The 18,029-nt window shown below is 39.3% G+C and overlaps 1 protein-coding gene across 1 annotated transcript; it reads right to left on the bottom strand.

The window, feature by feature from the left end:
- Positions 1-886: 886 nt before the first annotated feature.
- On the bottom strand, positions 887-16,954 carry cyp4v2a (cytochrome P450, family 4, subfamily V, member 2a). Its single transcript, XM_066659827.1, has 11 exons — positions 16,762-16,954; positions 16,119-16,231; positions 14,073-14,158; positions 12,426-12,616; positions 12,226-12,295; positions 11,919-12,045; positions 11,262-11,435; positions 10,967-11,069; positions 10,008-10,142; positions 9,694-9,873; positions 887-1,112 (listed from the first exon to the last, which is right to left on the bottom strand). The coding sequence occupies exons 1-11, from the start codon at positions 16,952-16,954 to the stop codon at positions 949-951; spliced, it is 1,536 nt and encodes a 511-aa protein (XP_066515924.1). The 3' UTR covers positions 887-948.
- Positions 16,955-18,029: the final 1,075 nt, after the last annotated feature.

Genomic DNA, 18,029 nt, shown 5'->3' with positions numbered 1-18,029 from the left:
TGTTTCACAGTGTGCAAGTTGATGAGCTCCAGATCTACACATTAATTCAATTTCAGAATTCAGTTACATTGCTCCATAGCCCAATGCTCAGAGGCTTGATACCCCTCTTGCTGACATTTGACACTGCATGATAAGCACACAGCTGAAATAATCTCCACAGAAATGGAGAAGTGGAATGAAATGAGACCCTCTGAATAACATAAGCAGCAAGCCAAGGGCTATCTTTGCTAATTTCTTGCTCATTGTAAACTCAATGTTTTGAGGCTGGACACCTTTTCCAACTGTCCTAAATTTTGCAGTGGTGAAAAGTAGTCCTAATGCCATCACATGTCATATTAATCCTTGTATACTGTACCCCTGCCCTCCAATGCCATCCAAAGGCTTGTCAATAAGTCATTACTTAGTGGACAGAGTTGGGTCATATTCTTTCCTCTCTGTATTTTGTCGACTAATGGCCCTTAACTAGTCATGTGTCTTTATCAGTGAGGGTCATTACTGTACAAGCATTTGTTACAGCACGACTCCCTAATTGGACTTTTTCTCACTTCCTGAAGTCTCTGACCTATAAACTGAGTTGTGAGTGCTAGTATGGTGATACATACATATGTGGCCTCTGCTGGTGGGGTCGTGCATGTAACTTTCCGTTCTAGTGAAGAAAAATTATATATTGAATAAAAAGGGCATGTGAAAATTGGAGGGGTGTCCCAGTTGAAGAATGAATATGAAGAAAGATGTTAGAGACGTGTAATGGAAGAGTGGACATACAGGACAATATAGGTCAACTGGATTAGTATAAGTAGTATATGTGTGGGGCAGAATACCTGCTCTGGAGAATATATGGTAAAATTTTGAAGAAAGACCTTTACACAATCATTTATTGCAGGAATTTATTTGTATGTCAAATACATATAAATATGATTGTACACATGGTACATGTGTCTGGGAGCATTAGTGCTTTCTCCTGTGTAAAGTGATCCAGATTCCTCGCTCTGGTCTGAGGACAAGTTCCCCCACAGGTCTCAGTTCCTCTTGATTCTGACATGCCACAACGTTGAAGTAGCGGAAGACAGAGGCCAGAACCACCTTCTCCTCCATGATCGCGAACCGCTGACCTACACACATAGACAAAAAACAGTGATGCTAAGTCTATCTGCCTCATGTAACCAAGGAGTTTGCTGTTATCTTTCCAAATATATGTGAGGTTTAATGTTAATCAGTTTGTGTTCAGTGTCTGTGCTTGTAACACTGACACTGATGTTGTCTATCACAGCTTTCAATGATACTGTAGAAAAACAATTTACCACTATGAAGATTGCTTAACTTCTGGTCTGACCACTAATGGGTAATGTCTTCGAAGTGTCTCCAAATGTTAGATAGCTCTGCACAAGGCAGATCTGATCAGTTTTGCTATTACCCAACCTTAGGACAAGTAGACTACTGAGACTACTCACTGCATTTGAGTGTGGTGCTGTAGTAAGATGCCACTGTTGCAACCAGGTGTTTTGTGAAATATCTGCCCTCCTAGATATTCATGATCAGTTGTGTGTGGTATTATTGAAAAGTGGAAGCATTTAGGAACCACAGCATCATGACCCTGAACTGGCAGGCTAAGTAAAATTACAGAGCCAGGTCGGCCAAGTGATGAGGATCACAGTATGTAAAAGTAGATAACGTCCTGCTAGCTGAGTTCCAAACATGCTGTTATAACTGCAGTCATATTAATGCCTGTGGATTAACACTCTGAAATTGGCGCTCCTGCTGGTGGGATAAATCAGAACTTAAGCCAAAACAGTTACGCATCCCAGCAATTTTTTGTCCTAGACACACAATAAACATACTCCCAGAAACCTTAAGTGTCCACTTATATATGCCATGTTTTCACACTGAGCGCAGAGCTCAAAAATGGCACAGTCACACTTTTCAGCTCCCTGAGGAGGAATGGCTTCATTTTGTGATGAGCAAGTGAAATATATTTGACTAATTTTTTATTTTTTTCCATCAAGTTTTTCATTGGTTAGCTGTGGCAGCACACTAGTTCAGTATTATATTCCACTGACGGAATTCGTGAAGCTGACAGTCTATGTTTTTTAAATGTGCAGAGGCACACAGCTAAGCTTGCTTAGTCAGGTAGTAGTCAGGTTTGGAAGCTCTCTGCTGCTTTCAAGCACTTATCTGAAGCTCATATTTATGATTTTGTTGCTCCAAAGCAGGTTGTGTTGTTGCTAAATAATTAAAATACCACTGTTTACAAACTAACAGATCAGATGGTCTCACTGATGGGGTGGGATATGGACTAATGGGTCATTATCTTTGACAGCTGGGAAGGGCTTTCTAAACTGTGTTTTGTTTCACACCTATCTCATGAACAGTGAATAGTGTGAGCCACAGTTATTGAGAAAAACAGTGTCACATCAGATTCATAGCAATACTGACGAAAGACTAATTAAAATATCAGAAAGATGTAAACAGAAGGACTGGCGCCCCCTCCAGGGTGTATTCCTGCCTTGCGCCCAATGATTCCAGGTAGGCTCTGGACCCACCGCGACCCTGACTTGGATAAGCGGTTACAGATAATGAATGAATGAATGAAAGATCTAAACACCAGTGTGTAGCCAACACCCATGTCTTTAAAGTTCAGAGCACTAAAGACAACTTCATAAATGTTCACAAAGTGTTTATTCACAATATAAGAGGGCCTTTTGAAATAAGGTTTTTGGGAAGTCCATGTTTCAAGTTAATTTAAACAAAAAAAAAAAACAGATGAATGACATAAATTCGTCTCTCACATTATTGTTGTGGGATTTGTACTGAATATTAGCATTTGTAGCTTTTTGGAAAAAAAACTTTTTTAGGTAGGTGAAATTTGTTAAAATATCAAGGCATGTCAGATCACTTCAGGCGTGGATGAAAGGCCTCAGACTCCACGGAGTGAAGGAGATTGGCTGATTTAATTAATCTTTGCAGATATATATAAAAAATAAATAAATAAATAAATACATACAAGTTAAAAAAATATTTTCCACCCCAAGGAAGACAAAGCCAAAAACTATTAGTGATTTAGTGTATTTGTATTTGATATGTGTACTTAAAAACAAAAACAGATATTTAAATGTGCAATAATACACACTGAATTAACCAAGAATCTTGAACAATTATAATGGTAACAACAATAAATTAAAAAAAAACAAATTGATGAATCTCAATCAATTCTCTTTTTCCTGACTACATTCATTCCCTACCATCCCACAATATAATGTCACCGATCCCAAAGATGCTGGACACCAGAAACCGAAGACGCACTGAGTAATGAGAAGACAAAGCAAGGACAAAGACTTGGCTCCCTAAAGATCGCAATGTGTATTATAATGAGGATGAAAAAAATGGTTAGATTGACTAGCCACATTAGCATTTTCGACATAGGACCTAATTGAAAGCTGTTAGCACATTAGTCTCTAATGCATTTCTCTGTTCTTCTGTCTGTATCTGAGTGAGCTATTTATACACCAATCATATACAAGCTCAGGTAATAATCTTATTTCATTTGTGTGTCGTTTTAGTGTGTAAGAAACTACAGACAAAATCCACCTATTCTTTTTTATCATTATTTCCCCTTGTTTACAGGGTAAACAGTCTGATCCCGCTGTTCCTGTGCTCTGAGAGTAGAACAGATTTTTGGAGGACAATGTTTCACTGTGACTATCTGCCTAAATTATTCCTCTGGTTTGTCTTAAAGTTTAATTAAGTAGTTCTCAGTGTCTGAACATGTCAGTGATGAGAGATGTGTTCATGCCACAGCAAAGCCAAATCCCAAATGCAATCCTGGTCTTATAGGTAAGGATGGTATCCACCCCACACAGGAGGGTGCTGACTTACTTTCTTGCAGCATAGCACATAGCCTTTTAGTTAGTCAGAGAAGTAGTTTAAAGTGTTGCTGACAATCCAGAGCTGGGACCAGGCCGCAGACAGGCTAAACAGACCGCATGCGAACTGCCTTGAGGCGTCACCTAGGTTCAACTGTATTGAGACTGGGTCTTTGCCCCGAATTAAATCTCAGTATAGAAAAACTCAATCAGCTCGTTTCAACAACATATTCAAAATTAAATATTATTCAGATGACAGCAGCAACACCTCAGATCTAAAATTTAAGTTACTCAATATGAGATCACTAAACTCAAAATGAAGCCACTTCTGTAGACTATAATTATGTACATAGCCCAAGATTATCAGGCAAAGGAGGTGGAGTAGGTGTAATTTATTAAAATACCCTAGATATCAGTCATAAACACTGGGAAACCTTCACTCCTTTTGAGGTTCTTTCCACCATTGTTATAAATCCGGTCACATAAAAGAACACATTTTTTATTATGAAACATTTACAGACCAGGGCCCTACTTATAATTTCTAAAAGAATTCAGTGGTTTTGCTGCAAACTTAGCATACCTATAATTTTTTGAAAACCTCCCAGAACTATCAATCCCAGTTCCCACTCCATCAGACCCAATGGAACTAGATGTACTAACGAACTACTTAGAAATACCTGTTGATCTACCTTAGAAAATGTGGCACCACTTAAAAGAAAAAGTATAAGACAGAAAAAGCTTGCCCCATGATACAATGATAAAACCCGTACCTTAAAACAAACAGCCTGGAAGGACAGCCTTATAGAGTATAGAAATGCTCTAACTAAAGCTCACTCAGCATATCTGGCCTCGCTGATCTCCAATAATAAATATAATCCTAAAGTAATGTTTAGTGTGTTTTCCAGAACTACAAAAAATCAGGCAGATACTGAACTACAAATTCCGGCACCTCTCACCGGTGAAGATTTTATGGACTTTTTTAATAATAAAATTGAAAGCATTAGACAACAAACTCAACCCACAGTATTAAAGGCGACCTGGCTGTCATCTGATGTGGCTGATATAAAACATAATGTAATTGTAAAAGAAAGACTTGAAACTTGTTACCCACTCTCACAGTTAGAACTAGAGAAGATTATCACCTCTGCAACATGTACAACTTGCACACTTGAGGCAATTACCACAAAATTACTCAAAGAAGTATTACCAGCTATTATCAATCCTCTTTTAACTATAGTAAACCCATCCCTTAGCCTGGGCCATGTACCCAAAGCTTTTAAACTAGCAGTTATTAAACCTCTGATCAAGAAACATCTTTATGGTAACGTATTGTCTAATTACAGGCCTATTTCTAATCTACAATTTATATCCAATATTTTAGAAAAAGCAGTGGCTCAACAACTTAGTTCATATCTACATAAGAATTAGATATATGGAAAATTCCAATCTGGATTCAGGCCACATCATTGCACTAGATTTTTTTGTCCAGCTCTAGTCCAGATAGCAAATGATCTTCTTCTTGCCTCTGATCAAAGCCACATATCCCTGTTGGTGCTTCTTAACCTCAGTGCAGCTTTCGATACGATAAACTGCAAAATTCTCCTAGAAAGGTTAGAAAACATGATTGGAATCACAGGGGCAGCTCTATCATGGTTCAAATCGTACTTAATGCAAAGTTATCAGTTCGTAAATGTAAGCGATTTATTTTCCAATTACTGTAAAGTAAAGTAAAGAAAATAGAGGACTGTGTAAAAGATGTGAAAGGCTGGATGTTGTGTTCCTAATTATAAACAGTAACAAAAAAGAGGTTCTGCTTCTAGGTCCAAAAGTGGCAAGAACCTGGCACTAATGTAAACAAATGGGAAAGATACCTTATATCCACCTACTCTCTATATTAGTGGGGGTAAATGATCGCAATGTGTATTATAATGAGGAGAAAAAGACTGGTTAGCTCGGCTAGCCACCTTAGCATTTATCATCATAGGATCTAATTGAAAGCTGTTAGCACATTAGTCTGTAATGCATTTCTCTGTTGTTCTGTCTGAATCTGAGTGAGCTATTTATACACCAATCATATACAAGCTCAGGTAATAATCTTATTTCATTTGTGTGTCGTTTTAGTGTGTAAGAAACTACAGACAAAATCCACCTATTCTTTTTTATTATTATTTCCCCTTGTTTACAGGGTAAACAGTCTAATCCCGCTGTTTTTGTGCTCTGAGAGTAGAACAGATTTTTGGAGGACAATGTTTCACTGTGACTATCTGCCTAAATTATTCCTCTGGTTTGTCTTAAAGTTTAATAAAGTAGTTCTCAGTGTCTGAACATGTCAGTGATGAGAGATGTGTTCATGCCACAGCAAAGCCAAATCCCAAATGCAATCCTGGTCTTATAGGTAAGGATGGTATCCACCCCACACAGGAGGGTGCTGACTTACTTTCTTGCAGCATAGCACATAGCCTTTTAGTTAGTCAGAGAAGTAGTTTAAAGTGTTGCTGACAATCCAGAGCTGGGACCAGGCCGCAGACAGGCTAAACAGACCGCATGCGAACTGCCTTGAGGCATCACCTAGGTTCAACTGTATTGAGACTGGGTCTTTGCCCCGAAAAATATCTAAATATAGAAAAACTCAATCAGCTCGTTTCAAAATTAAAAATGAACATATTCAAAATTAAAAAAACGTATTCAAAATTAAATATTATTCAGATGACAGCATCAACACCTCAGATCTAAAATTTGAGTTACTCAAGGAGGTGGAGTAGGTGTAATTTACTAAAATACCCTAGATATCAGTCATAAACACTGGGAAACCTTCACTCCTTTTGAGGTTCTTTCCACCATTGTTATAAATCCGGTCACATAAAAGAACACATTTTTATTATGAAACATTTACAGACCAGGGCCCTACTTATAATTTCTAAAAGAATTCAGTGATTTTGCTGCATGCAATGATAAAATTATAATTGTAGGAGATTTCAATATCCATTTTGAGAAGGTAGATGACCCACTAAAAATGCCGCATTTACTTCAATCCTCGACTCTGTTGACTAAAATGTAACAGGGGCTACACACTACAGTAGTCACACTTTAGATTTAGTTTTGACACTAGGTCTTAGCATAGACAGAATTAATATCTTACCGCAAACCTCAGAAATCTCTGACCGTTACCTAATTTCATATGAGCTATGTCTTAGCCATAATATATATACGCCCCCTTGCTATTTTACAAAGCATTCAATAAAACCATCTACTGACCCGTAATTTATACAAAACCTCCCAGAAATATCAACCCCAGTTCCCACTCCATCAGACCCAATGGAGCTAGATGTACTAACTATAGAAGCCGTCAATCTACTTTAGAAAATGTGGCGCCACTTAAAAGAAAAATCGTGAGACAGAAAAAGCTCACCCCATGGTACAATGACACATAACCTAAAACAAACAGCACGGAAACTAGAGCAGAAATGGCAATCAACCAAGCTGGAAGTGTTCCACTCTGCCTGGAAGGACAGCCTTATAGAGTATAGAAATGCTCTCACTAAAGCTCGCTCAGCAGGGACAACCCTATCCTGGTTCAAATCTTACTTAACTGAACGTTATCAGCTCATAAACGATTTATCTTCCAATTATCCTAAGGCAAGATTTGGAATTCTGTAAAGCTCGATTTTAGGACCATTATTATTTACATTATACATGTTAATGTTAGGCACAGTTATAAGAAACCATGACATTAACTTCCACTGTTACGCAGATGACACACAATTGTACATATCAGCCAAGCCAGATGACAGTGTGTAAAAGATATGAAAGGGCCCAAAAGTGGCAAGAAATAAATTCATTCATTCATTCTCTGTAACTGCTTATCCAGTTCAGGGTCGCGGGGGGTCCAGAGCCTACCTGAAATCATTGGGCACAAGGGGGGAATACACCCTGGAGGGGGCGCCAGTCCGTCACAGGGCAACACAGACACACATTCACATTCACTCACGGACACTTTTGAGTCACCAATCCACCTATCAATGTGTGTTTTTGGACTGGGAGGAAAACGGAGCACCTGGAGGAAACCCACGCAGACACGGGGAGAACACACCAACTCCTCACAGACAGTCACCCTGAGTGGGAACGGCTGCCTGTTTAATTTCGTATCGATTAAAAAATTCTGTTATTAACATATAAAGCTCCACATGGGCTCGCTCCTCAATACCTTCTAGATATTTTTTCCTATTTTGAGCCTCCATGATTACTCAGATCACAGAGACCTGGACTTTTAATAGTTCCCATTTCAGAAGGCAGAGAGGCGGAAGGCAGAAGAGAAGAGCTTTTTCTTATAAAACCCCCCAACTCTGGAACAATCTTCCAGAAAATGTTTGTGACTCAGACACAATTGCAATCTTCAAATCTAGGCTAAAAACTCTTTTGTTTAGTTTAGCTTTTGGTAGTTAATGCCCCCCCACCCCCCACCCCTTAGCTCAAGGCAGCAGATCCAGAGGTTCATAGACGCAGGGAATTATAGTATACTGAGATGTTTGTGCTGTCGTCCTGCCGCTTCAGGCGATCACTCAGGTGTGTCGACTGTGGAGCAGAGGGAAGCCAATGTTTCAAGATGCTTCCGCATCTGTGTGTCCTTCTAGTTCTCTCCTTTTGTTAAAGCTGTCAGATCTGCTGGAGAAATTCGCCACACTCTGGAAATATTCACATTTTCTGCTTTATATTCACCCAAACAGATCAAAACTAATTCCATCTCTACATTTTTCAGAGTATATGACTGCCCACCTGTGTCATAAAATAATGTTGAATGAGCATCGAATTACTGTCTGTATTTTTAGTTTTATTATCCGTGATGTGCCCTATGTAGGGAGTATGGTGCTACTCTGGGACGTGGAACAAGTTACTTTACTGAATGACACAGATGAACAGAGCTCTATTTATAGACCTGAGGAGAATAAATATGACATATTAATTTTAATGTCCAAATTAGGAGTAAAAGGGTGGCACAGTGGCGCAGCAGGTAGTGTCACAGTCACACAGCTCCAGGGACCTGGAGGTTGTGGGTTCGATTCCCGCTCTGGGTGAAAGTCTGTGAGGAGTTGGTGTGTTCTCCCCGTGTCCGCGTGGGTTTTCTCCGGGTGCTCCGGTTTCCTCCCACAGTCCAAAACACACGTTGGTAGGTGGATTGGTGACTCAAAAGTGTCTGTAGGTGTAAGTGTATGTGTTGCCCTGTGAAGGACTGGCGCCCCCTCCAGGGTGTATTCCTGCCTTGCGCCCAATGATTCCAGATAGGCTCTGGACCCACCGCGACCCTGAACTGGATAAACGGTTACAGACAATGAATGAATGAATGAGGAGTAAAAGTTCTGGGACTAACAATAAAACTATTTAAATATCAAAGGTTTTATTTGAGTTGAGTGTTTGAGTAATGAGTAGGTCAGCTATACTGTTATGTCAGCCCTGAAGTCAACCCATAAATAAAACAAACACCATGGGCTTATATAATAAAGTGCAATAGCTTTGAGTCCTTGGCTGCTGACAGGATACTTTGGACCTTAGTTTTCTGTGCTACACTATGATAACGCTTATGGTTGCTAGAGTCTTTCTAGGTTGCTTTGATATTACACATGTTTGTAGGTGGTGGCTATATCTTAAGAAGTCGCTGAACTTTGCAGAGGTTTTCCAGGTAGTTGCCTTAAAGACGCCTTAAAGATTGTTGTTAATCTACTGCTAAATTATGTTTCTGGCAGGTGCTATATCCCAAGTGGGTATCTGAATGTTGAAATTAAGTAAACACAAAATTAGAGAAGAATAGTAAGTGACTGTGTGTGTGTGTGTGTCTGACCAATACAGTTGCGCAGTCCAGCGGAGAAGGGGATGTAGCTGTAGGGATGTCTTCCCATGCTGTTCTCAGGAAGAAAACGTTCAGGTCTGAACTTTTCAGGTTCGGGGAAGTAGCGAGGGTCTCGGTGAAGGGCGTAGGGTATGATGACAGCATTAGTCCCTTTAGGCACCTTATACCCACCTACGCATACACACACACACACACACATATCCAGGCACATGGTCAGTAATATGTCCTGGGAGAAGTATGTAATCACCTGTTGTATCAATCATTGTTGTAATATCCACTATATCATATAGTATAGTTACACTGACCGATATGAGTGTCCTCACAGATGCTGCGAGCAAAGAAGGGAACAGAAGGGTAGAGTCGGAGAGCCTCTTTAATCACACATTCAAGGTAACGCAGCTTCTTCAGATCCTCTGTGTTTATGGGCCTCTCAGATTCACCTAGTGAAAATATACAGGAACCATTATTCAGGAATTATTATAAACTACTCCCTTACCAGTGTGAATTATTCAGTAATTACTGTAAACCCTTCAGTACCCAGTATGAATTACCACAATAAACCTTTCAGTACTGCTTACCAATTATTCAGTAAGTACTATAAAGTTTAGTAAACATTATGAATGATATAGGAAACACTATAAATTATTCAGGACCCATTAAGAATTATTCAGTTCTATAAATTAATTAGTAACCACATCAAATATTTCATAACTCTGAAATAATTATTTATTAACAACTGAAAACTCAGGACCCAATATGAATTTATTGTAGCTACTATAAAATACAATATTTGATAACTACTAAAAATCAATATCAATTGACAATTTTTACTGACCAATTTTTATAACCATTATGGTTATTATAGACTATTATGAATTCTTCTTCTTCTTCTTCTTCTTCTTCAGAAACCAGTATGAATTATTCAAACAGTACTGTAAATTAATTCTGTAAATGCCATGTATTATTCAGTAAGTACTACTGTAAAAAGTAATAACTACTATTAATTACTTAGCATATTATAGAATATAAAATATACAAGAGACAAAATATACATTATACTAAAATAAGTGTTAATTACTCTACATACAGCGATTAGTACATGCCGACTATCAATATGTATATGATAACATGACGCCCTGCTAATTCATATCAGTGAGATAATACTCATAAGCGCTGACCCTGTAGTGACCTGAAGATAAACACTCTACTGTACTGGGCTGATAAATCTGACTAAAGGTCAGCTCTGACTGGTCATTTTACTGACCAAATACTTCATAGAGCTCCTGTTGAACCTTCCTCTGGATGTCTGGATGTGAGCCCAGCAGGTGAATGGCCCAGTTCATAGCTGCAGCTGTAGTGTCGTGTCCCTGCCACAAGGACATGCAAGTTAAACATAGCTAAATCTGTAAATACCAGCTTCTCGATCTCTGATTGCAAAGGCAAAACAGTATAAGACATAACACATACAACACATATTAGCACAGCTAACAGCATTATAGTGTTAAAATGAGAGCAACAAAAATGGGGAGACACTGATTCCAGAGCAGCCAGACCCTAACCTCGAACATGAAGGTGTCAACTTCCTCCTGGATGTCCCGGTGGCTGAGCTTGTTCCCTTTCTCATCCTGAGCCTTCAGCAGCATGTCCAGAAAGGCCCGTCTCTTTTTCATCCCTTGATCAGACTCACTGTCCGACTCCACATAGGAAATATGCTCAGCCCTTTCACGAATCACCTGTGTCCATTCAACAAAGTGACCATTGGGGATAATTCCATACCAGTTTCCCCACTTATTAGCATGCACTGCATCTGTTCCCATGGTTACACTAGGACCTGTTCTCATGGTTACAATACACCCTGTTTCCATATTTACACCATACCTATTCCAAATGTTTACTACATCTGTCTCCATGGTTACACAACACCTATCCCCATAGTTATACTATACATGTTCCCAGAGTTACACTACATATATTCAGATGGGTTTGCAGCACCTGTTCCTATGTTTACAGTAGGACCAGTTCCCATGGCTTTACTATACCTTTTCACAGTGTTAAATTCACCTGTTCCTGACATTGCTGCACCCACTTCCATGGTTATACTACATCTGTTCCCATGGTTATATTACACCTGTTTACATGGTTACAGTACACAGATTATGCTATGCTATTCTACACTATTCTATAGTTTTACATCTATAGCATCAGCCCACACTTACGCTTTCAGTGAATGAGTGCAGGACCTTGAGGCTGCGATCATGATCTCGACCCTCCCCGAAATAATTGTACACAAAGTCCGGCCAATACCACGGCATCCGCTGACGTCTGGTGATGAAGTCACTCATCCTGGACCAATCAGAGACTGAGAATTTTAAACTGCTTTACATGCACATGTTACATGCTCTAATGAGCCACATTATTAGAAACACCTTTCTTCCACTTTCCATATTATTGGTCAGTACGGTGTTTCCAATTAAGTGGCTAGTAAACAGATGTACAAGGAGGGTGTTACTGTCCTTTACTCACCGATAAACAGTGCGGACATACTCTGAGTCGTAGTTGCTCTGGGCGTAGATTTTCTTCCCCATGGCCGTTTCTGTAAGATGTAATTTTGTAGAAATATAAATTAATAACAGTATGGTCTGCAAATGACTCATTTGTCACAGAAGATCAGCCACACACGGGACATTTTTATGAATTCTACTTTTGTAAACACACACACACACCACAGATGATGTCCAGGGCACAAAGGGTGATGTGGTTGAAACAGTTGAAGGGCCCTTTGTCCACCTGTTTCTCCAGCTTCTCCACTAGCACTTCTGCCTGCTCATTCATCACTTCCAAGAACTCCGTCAAGATGGAGAAGTGGAAGGTGGGGGTCAGCAACTTCCTCCTCTGCCTCCATTTATCTCCTGTGCTGAGAGAGTGAGTGAGAGAGAGAGAGAGAGAGAGAGAGAGAGAGAGAGAGAGAGAGAGAGAGAGGGAGAAGTTCACTGTTATCCTACAGTCCTTTTAAACAACATGTACCTGCATCCTTTAAAAAAAAGGAAACAATGCAATTTACACTACACACAAACAGTCAGTAAATTTGTATGGCAACTTTGTATCTCAGAATAACAACTTATTTTCTCCAAGTGTTGACTCTCAAAACCTGGGATACGAATGTCAAAATAACAACTTTAAATGCAGAAGAATTAAATTTTATAAGTAAGATTTATGAGTGGTCACTATTAGGCAGACCACGATCTGGGTCTACACCCAGACGTTGTCAAATGCAGACCCAAACCTAGAAATTACTGAGAATGACTTAATTTTGATAGTCTTTATTTAATGCAGCAAAACTTTTATTGTCTTTATGCTATGGGTTTGCAGTGCAGCATATTTATATTTGCAGCAGATTCTGAAGTGCGGTGCGCACACAGGCTAGGTATGAAAGAGCAGTAGTCAGAGAATAAAGAGAGTAAGAGAAAGGATAATTCTGTTCTAAAAAAAAAACGTCAAGAGCAAACCATTTTTTCAACCAGGAATGGCATATATATTTATTCTTCCCATTCTTCTTCTACTTTTTCTATAATGATGCACCTTTTTGAAAAGCATTGTTTTTTGTTTGTTTGTTTTCGATGTAGGCCTTGTTTTTAATTGAAATAAGGAAAAAAAACATGCATTTAAAATTTTATAAATGATTAATTCAGTTCAGCATTTAAAACAATTAATGTTGTTGAAATATATTTATATATTATATACAGAATTTGTAATCTCTTTTGTCTTTCAGTTGTTGATGACATAAAATGCTGATAAAACCACTAGACTACTTCGGTGTACAGTATATGGCACTGAACCATAACACAAGTTAGAAATTATGACAGTCCGGACATTGGCCTTAGCAAATTGATTGATTTGACTTGTCAAGGTTTTGAGACACATTTCAAAAATAAGAAAACATTTTAGGTTATGGAATGCTTAAATGCTCAAAAAAAAAATACAAATACAAAATCAATATTTGGGAAAACATATGGATGTATGTTGGCATTCTTTGTTGTTATTGTTGATATAGCATGTCTCTATTTTGAGTTTGCAAGTCAATATTTTGAAATAGCACGTCATTGTTTTTGGGATAGCGTCGTAGTTAATCCATGTTTTAAGAGGCTTAATATATTAAGATGCTAAATCAATATTTTGTTAAGTCATTATTTTGAGTTACAGTAACGTGCAGGCAGACTTGGTGACTGAAAGGGTTTGGAGTAAGGTATTTGAAGTTCACTGCTCCATTAAATAAGTGAAAGGCAATGTTTCAACCATTGGAGTTTAGAAAGATATCTGGATGAAGTCTGTATTGTTTTGGGGGGAGGAGCAATCTGACTCAGTCCACGTACCTGGTCAGCAGTCCTGTGCCTAGCCATGGGTGCAGGAACTTATAAGCATAAGCCTTGTCCATGTGGATGGGGTTATTGAGGACTGTCTGAGAGAGAGAGATAGAGAGAGAGTGAGAGAGAGAGAAGCTCTACATAATCCATTACCTCCTACTATGACACTGAGTCATAATGTACATTTCTTTATATTGAATCATGAATTTAAAATGATGACAATAACCAGTATTAATTCACCATTAATTAACAGCACCGTGGATAGTGTTATCATAATGCATATCTGTTCTCAAATGAGTTATGGTTTTTACAATCATTTAAGTTACATAACATACATATACATAACATATATATATATATATGTCATGTTTAACGTCCTTTAAATCAGCCCAACAAGTTTTTATTCAGTGAACATTGCTCTGTGATATCTTTGTAGGTCAAGGGTACTGTATGGACTTCCATCCCCCCAGAGAACACTGTTCCATTGTTCCACAGCCCTGTAATGAGAAGTACTTGGCTTTGGGCGTGGTGAATTCATCCTCATGTGTAGCTGCACAGCCTTCTATGTTTGTAAATATACTTGTTGAATAATACACACAAAATCAATCTTTCTCCATATTTGAATGCCAAGGTCTTGTTATAGTCTTTAAAAACGCCATCATTTTTAAAAACTTGGTTTCTTAATACTGTGATGTCAGAAAACCTGGCTGTGTTCACTGCTTTCACTCAGGATATGTCTTCTAGCATGAACACCACTACAATGACACACACACACAGACATGCTAAGAAGAGTAAAAACCACCATATATACAATCAAACACACGTAACAAAACTAAACACCACATACAAAAACACATATCAAGACTAAACACTACACACACACACTTCCAAGACCAAACACACTCACACACATAGTACCAAGACCAAACACCACCCATACACACGCTAACAAGACCAAACACCACCTACACACACGCTAACAAGACCAAATACCACATATACACATGCTAACCAGACTAAACAGCACCCACAAACTTGCTAACAAGACCAAACACCACATACACATACTAACAAGATCTAACACCACATACACACAATAACAAGACCAAACACCACCTTTACACACGCTAATAAGACCAAACACCACCCATACACATGCTAACAAGACCAAACACCACTTATACACAGGCTAACAAGACCAAACACCACCTTTACACACGCTAATAAGACCAAACACCACCCATACAAATGCTAACAAGACCAAACACCACTTATACACAGGCTAACAAGCCCAAACACCACATACACACGCTAACAACATCAAACACCACCAATATATACGATAACAAGACCAAACACCACCTATACACACACTAACAAGAACAAACACCATACATATACATGCCAACAAGACCAAAGACCACCCACACACACAAAAAAATAAGATCATCATCTGCCATCATCTGCCATCATCTGCACACACACACACACACACACACACAAGACTAAACACCACACAGGCACACACTAAAAAGATTAAAAACCACCACCCACATAAACACACACATAACAACACTAAACAATGGGCAGCCGTGGCCTAATGTTTAGAGGACCAGGCTTGGTACCGGAAGATTGCTGTTTCAATCCCCAGGACCGGCGGAAACATCCTCGGCTGAAGTGTCCTTGATCAAGGACCCGCTGCCGAGTGTGTGTTCACAGCCCCTAGTGCACTAGTGTGTGTGTGTGTGTGTGTGTGTGTCTGTGTTCACTGCCATAGATGGGTTAAATGCAGAAGACACATTTCATTGTACGTTGTATAATGACAAATAATTGCACATTATACATTACATTTTAAACACAACCCATGCACAATCTAACAAAATTAAACACCACAAACAACACACAAACACACCTGCATAGCAACATTAAAGACCACCTCCGCACACACTAACAAGACTAAACACATACATATAGACATGTCAACAAGACTAAACACACGATTTTCACTGCAGGGGGTGTTTAAAGGGTCTCACAGGAGTAAATGACCATGAATACCTCAATCGTTTCTGCATGGTAGAGGATAAGAAATGGTATTGGTCCAATCCACACTTTCAGGAGGGGAGTGTTCCAGAATTCCTTGGTGAAGCCCACCAGCTGACAGAAGAAATCTGCAAGACATGATTATTTACAACATTAAGCTTATTCATTCCACCAAGTTGGTAGAGACAACAACAAATTTCCATCCAATCCAATCGTCCAGAAAAAGTGCAACAGTTTACTAGGCCCTTAACCTCAGCATTCTCAATGCCAAATGTCAGCCAGAAAAGTATAATATTTATAACCTTAACTGTATTGCATTATATGTTAAATATTCAAGCTGACATGTATGTATGTGTGTATATGCAAAAAGTAATATTAATAATAAAAAACCTTAACTGTATTGATGTCCAATACTTTTAAACTGAGTTGGAGTGGAATTAGTTATCCAGAATGAATCATCCAACATCAGCACCTGATCTCACTACTGTTCTCATATCTGAATGCTCAAGTTGCCAAGAATAGAACTGGCTCTCTCTGTCCAGATTATAGAACCGGTTGCATGAAGTTGACCCTTTCATGATTGTTCTACTTCTGTTTACACAAATAAGGTCTTCTATTTGGCCTTTCCAGTCCATGCCGAATTACCCTTGGCCCTTACCTCCTGCATTGGTCTTGAACTGGAGGGCATTCCCCAGCAGTGGGTATGGGACTCCAATGCCTGGGATCAGATTCAGTTCCTTCCAGCTCTTCAGGTAGTTGCTCAAAAGCTGGAAGGTCATCCAGGCGAGCAGCAGGACGCAGGCAGCTGCTCCCACAAAGCCAAGTGTATAGACTCCCACTATTAGACCCATCCTTCTGCTGTGAACCAGACCTGGACCACAAGGTTGGTTTATTTTGCCTTAGACAAACTCTGCCCCCTGTGCCATGATTGGCCAAGCTAAAGCTCTGCCTCTTGCTGGGACTGGCAATCGTTTTCATATTCCTCCTTTGGATAAACTGCAAGCCCTGTCTAGTCCAGATAGGCAGGATACTGTCCAGGGGCAGGACAAGAGGTGAGTCACCACTGGCCAATCAGAGAGCAGAAAAGTCTATAAACAAACCAAACCCAGAAATCACAGTAGACACCTCAAAAAAGTTGCCAAAGCTTGTGATATGTTAAGAACAATTTGTAACTTCTGTTTGACCTCTACTTAATACTGGAACCAGTAAATATATATATATATATTATGTTGTGTTTAACACCTTTTTGATGCCTGCAACTACAAACTAATTTGGGACAAATTAAGTGCATGTCTACTGTATTACCTAATAATACTGTGGGTATCAGACATAAGGTTTGATAGATTTGAAAGCAAAAATTTTGTAGAAAACAGTCAGAGTGTGTGGGGTTGGAAAAAAAATCCTACTAAAAATCCCACCCCATTCTTCCAAAGCCACTCCCCCAATTTACACATGAATGTGTACAAAAAGATAAGCAAAGCAAAGAGAGAGCACTATTACAGAATGGCTCACAGAGTTCAGGCAGGAGGGCCCCTTAAAATTTATTTGCTTAGGGCCCAGGAAGGTCTAGACTGGCTCTGCATATAAATAAATGCAAATAAGCCAGCGAGCTACACCACCTCAACTCATGTCCTGTTTAAAGCTGATATACACTGTCCAAAAACACACTTTGCTTGGTGGATTAGCTACTCAAAAGTGCCCATAGGTGTGTGTCACCCTGCGAAAAACTGGTGCCCCCTCCAGGGTGTGTTCCTGCCTTGCACCCAGTGATTCAGGGTAGGCTCTGGACCACCGTGACCTGCAACTGGATAAGCAGTTTCAGACAATGAATGAATGATATAATTACCTATCTAGAAGATAAACAGCTATCTCTGCATCACTTGTCACACTTTTCTTAGTCCTCCACCATTGGAAAGCTCAACCAAT

The sequence above is a fragment of the Hoplias malabaricus genome, chromosome 2, assembly GCF_029633855.1.
Source record: "Hoplias malabaricus isolate fHopMal1 chromosome 2, fHopMal1.hap1, whole genome shotgun sequence".
Lineage (NCBI taxonomy): Eukaryota > Metazoa > Chordata > Actinopteri > Characiformes > Erythrinidae > Hoplias > Hoplias malabaricus.
The sequence above is the reverse complement of the archived record's forward strand: the minus strand, read 5'-3'. Positions and strand labels throughout refer to the sequence as shown.